The sequence below is a fragment of the Emiliania huxleyi genome (genome assembly GCF_000372725.1).
Source record: "Emiliania huxleyi CCMP1516 unplaced genomic scaffold EMIHUscaffold_2289, whole genome shotgun sequence".
In the NCBI taxonomy this organism is placed as follows: Eukaryota; Haptophyta; order Isochrysidales; family Noelaerhabdaceae; genus Emiliania; species Emiliania huxleyi.
Window position 1 is genome coordinate 1 of NW_005200343.1, and position 2,161 is coordinate 2,161.

Sequence of the window (2,161 nt, forward strand, 5' to 3'; positions counted from 1 at the left end):
CGTGAACAGGCGCTTTATCCACCCTATATTCTTCTCTCGTTCCTCTGCCCTTGCCTTGGTCTTGTCGTTGTTTCGCACCCATGTCTGTATGGCAATCGAGGCTGCCTTCCCCACTACCTGAAGTTCACTCGTCACCTCTCCCGCGAGCTCCCTTCTCTTTCTTTCGGGTATGGAGTCCGTGAGTGCGGGTAGCGTGCAGGCAATCACGGGTGCTATTTTGTCGTACTCCTCTTCGGCGAGCGCCCCAAATCTAGACCCTTTCGCCTTTAAGGAGGCTGCCCTCGCTCGTCTCAGGAATGTGGCGGTGTCTTTTGAGTCCGGCGCCTCCCGTTCAACTCTTGCTGTCGCCCTCGCTGTGTGTTTGTCGAGCTTCCGCATGAAGTGACGCGCCTCTTCCTTATTTCCAGCGCAGCTGCCGCTCAGTATGTGCGCCAACGACGCCTGTGGTGGCTCATTGTCTTCTTGTTTCCAGTCGTCCCAGTCTTTCAGTTCCCCGCGTCTCCTCCTTGCCTCGCGCGCCTCTTTTGCGACCTCATCCCTAGCCGCTTTGCACGCTCTGCATCCCCAGAACGCACTTCTCGTGGCGGGGCCCCTCATTCCCCGTTTCTTTTCCCCCTCTAGAATACGCCTGTGGTGTGCCCCATGTGGCACCCCGACCTGTTGTCTCACCCTGGCCCCCAAGATCGAAGGAAGTAACCAGTGTTGCAAAATTCTTGTTCCACCGCTCGGCGGATTTTGCCGCCGGCCACATAAAGCACAACCCCGGGCTCTCTTCACCAACACTCGATGTCCAAGGCAACGCTCGAGCCCTTCCTCCTCTGCCGCGGCGACACCTTCAAGGTGAAGGACGAGCTGAAGGGCATCGCCGGCGCCGCCTGGAGCAAGCCGCTCGGCGGCTGGCTGATTCCCGCTGACCGGCGCGACGAGGTTGCCGCGGTGCTCGACAAGGCGGGCATCGCGCACAGCGCCGAGGCGCCCGGCACCGGCGCCGAGGCCGCTGCGGCAGCGACCACTGCCGTAGTCGAGGCCTCCTGCTCCGCTGCCGCTGGCGCAGTGCTCACGGTCTCGCCGCACAAGAAGGCCGTCCTCGTGACGGGCGAGACGCAGAAGGTCAAGGAGCTGCTCAAGGCGCTCAAGGGAAGCTGGAACAAGGGCCTCGGCGGCTGGTGCTTTCCGGGCTCGCAGCGCGCGGCGGTGCTGGCCGCGCTGCGCAAGGCGAGATCACCCGAGATACCCGAGGTCACCGCGCCTCGCCAAGTCGCCCTGTCGCCGCCGAGAACCCGGCCGATAGCTCCCGAGCCCGTGCGCCGCGTCAACTCACAGCTCGACCGTGAACAGGACCCGACCAACACCGTGACGGAGGGCGAGGCGGCGGCACAGCCGCCTGCGAAGCGGCAGAAGGGAAGCGCCGCCTCCGAGGGTGGCTTCATCAACGACGACGACAGCGAGTGAGCCCCCTGTGCGGGCGGCAGCGGAGCATCGGGAAGGCGGGGCGGCACCAGCCAGCTGCAGTCCGAGAGCAACAGGGGGGCTGCATTTGGGTCGCCGGCTCAATGGAAGCGGCTCAACGGGCGGATCGCCATGCGGCCGTTCGCCACTCGCCGGAGGGTGCGCCGCACGGCCCCTCCCTTTGAGCCGCTTCTCGAGCAGTCGGGCGCCGCCGCAGGAAGCTCTGGCATCGCGCGGCATCGGCGCACGCAGAGTCTGTGATGTCGAGACCTCGGAGAGGCCGTGCATTTGGCTCCCGCGCTGGGTACCGCCTGAGGGCCGTCTCAGACGGTACCACTCGACGAACGGTGTCCGCCCCCGCTCTGGCTTTGCGTGTGTTCTGCGACCAGGGGACGTTTTGCGGTATGCAGAGAGATTGCGATGTGCTACGCCCTGCCGCTAGCCGGCGCCCAAAAGGTTCGACTTTATCGTCCCACTTTTTTTTGAAATCTTTGAAAAAACTCTGACATTTTACGAACTCCTTGGCGACGCGCGCGCCGCGTCGCCAAGGCTCAGCGACCTCGGTCGTACAATCGGCCGGCTGCGCGGGTTTTCGGCGAGTTTCCCGCGCACCGGCCACGACGGACCAACCAGACCAAAAATCGCGACGCTCGCGCGCAAAAATCAGCACGGAATCAACGCTCACGACGCTCTCGATGATCTCGATGATTCG

At 63.8% G+C, this 2,161-nt stretch overlaps 1 protein-coding gene across 1 annotated transcript; it reads left to right on the forward strand.

The window, feature by feature from the left end:
* Window positions 1-786: 786 nt before the first annotated feature.
* Window positions 787-1,452, forward strand: EMIHUDRAFT_123423 (hypothetical protein; the record flags this gene model as incomplete). Its single annotated transcript, XM_005779694.1, has 2 exons — window positions 787-1,239; window positions 1,339-1,452. 2 exons carry the CDS (start codon window positions 787-789, stop codon window positions 1,450-1,452), a joined length of 567 nt encoding a protein of 188 aa, XP_005779751.1.
* Window positions 1,453-2,161: the final 709 nt, after the last annotated feature.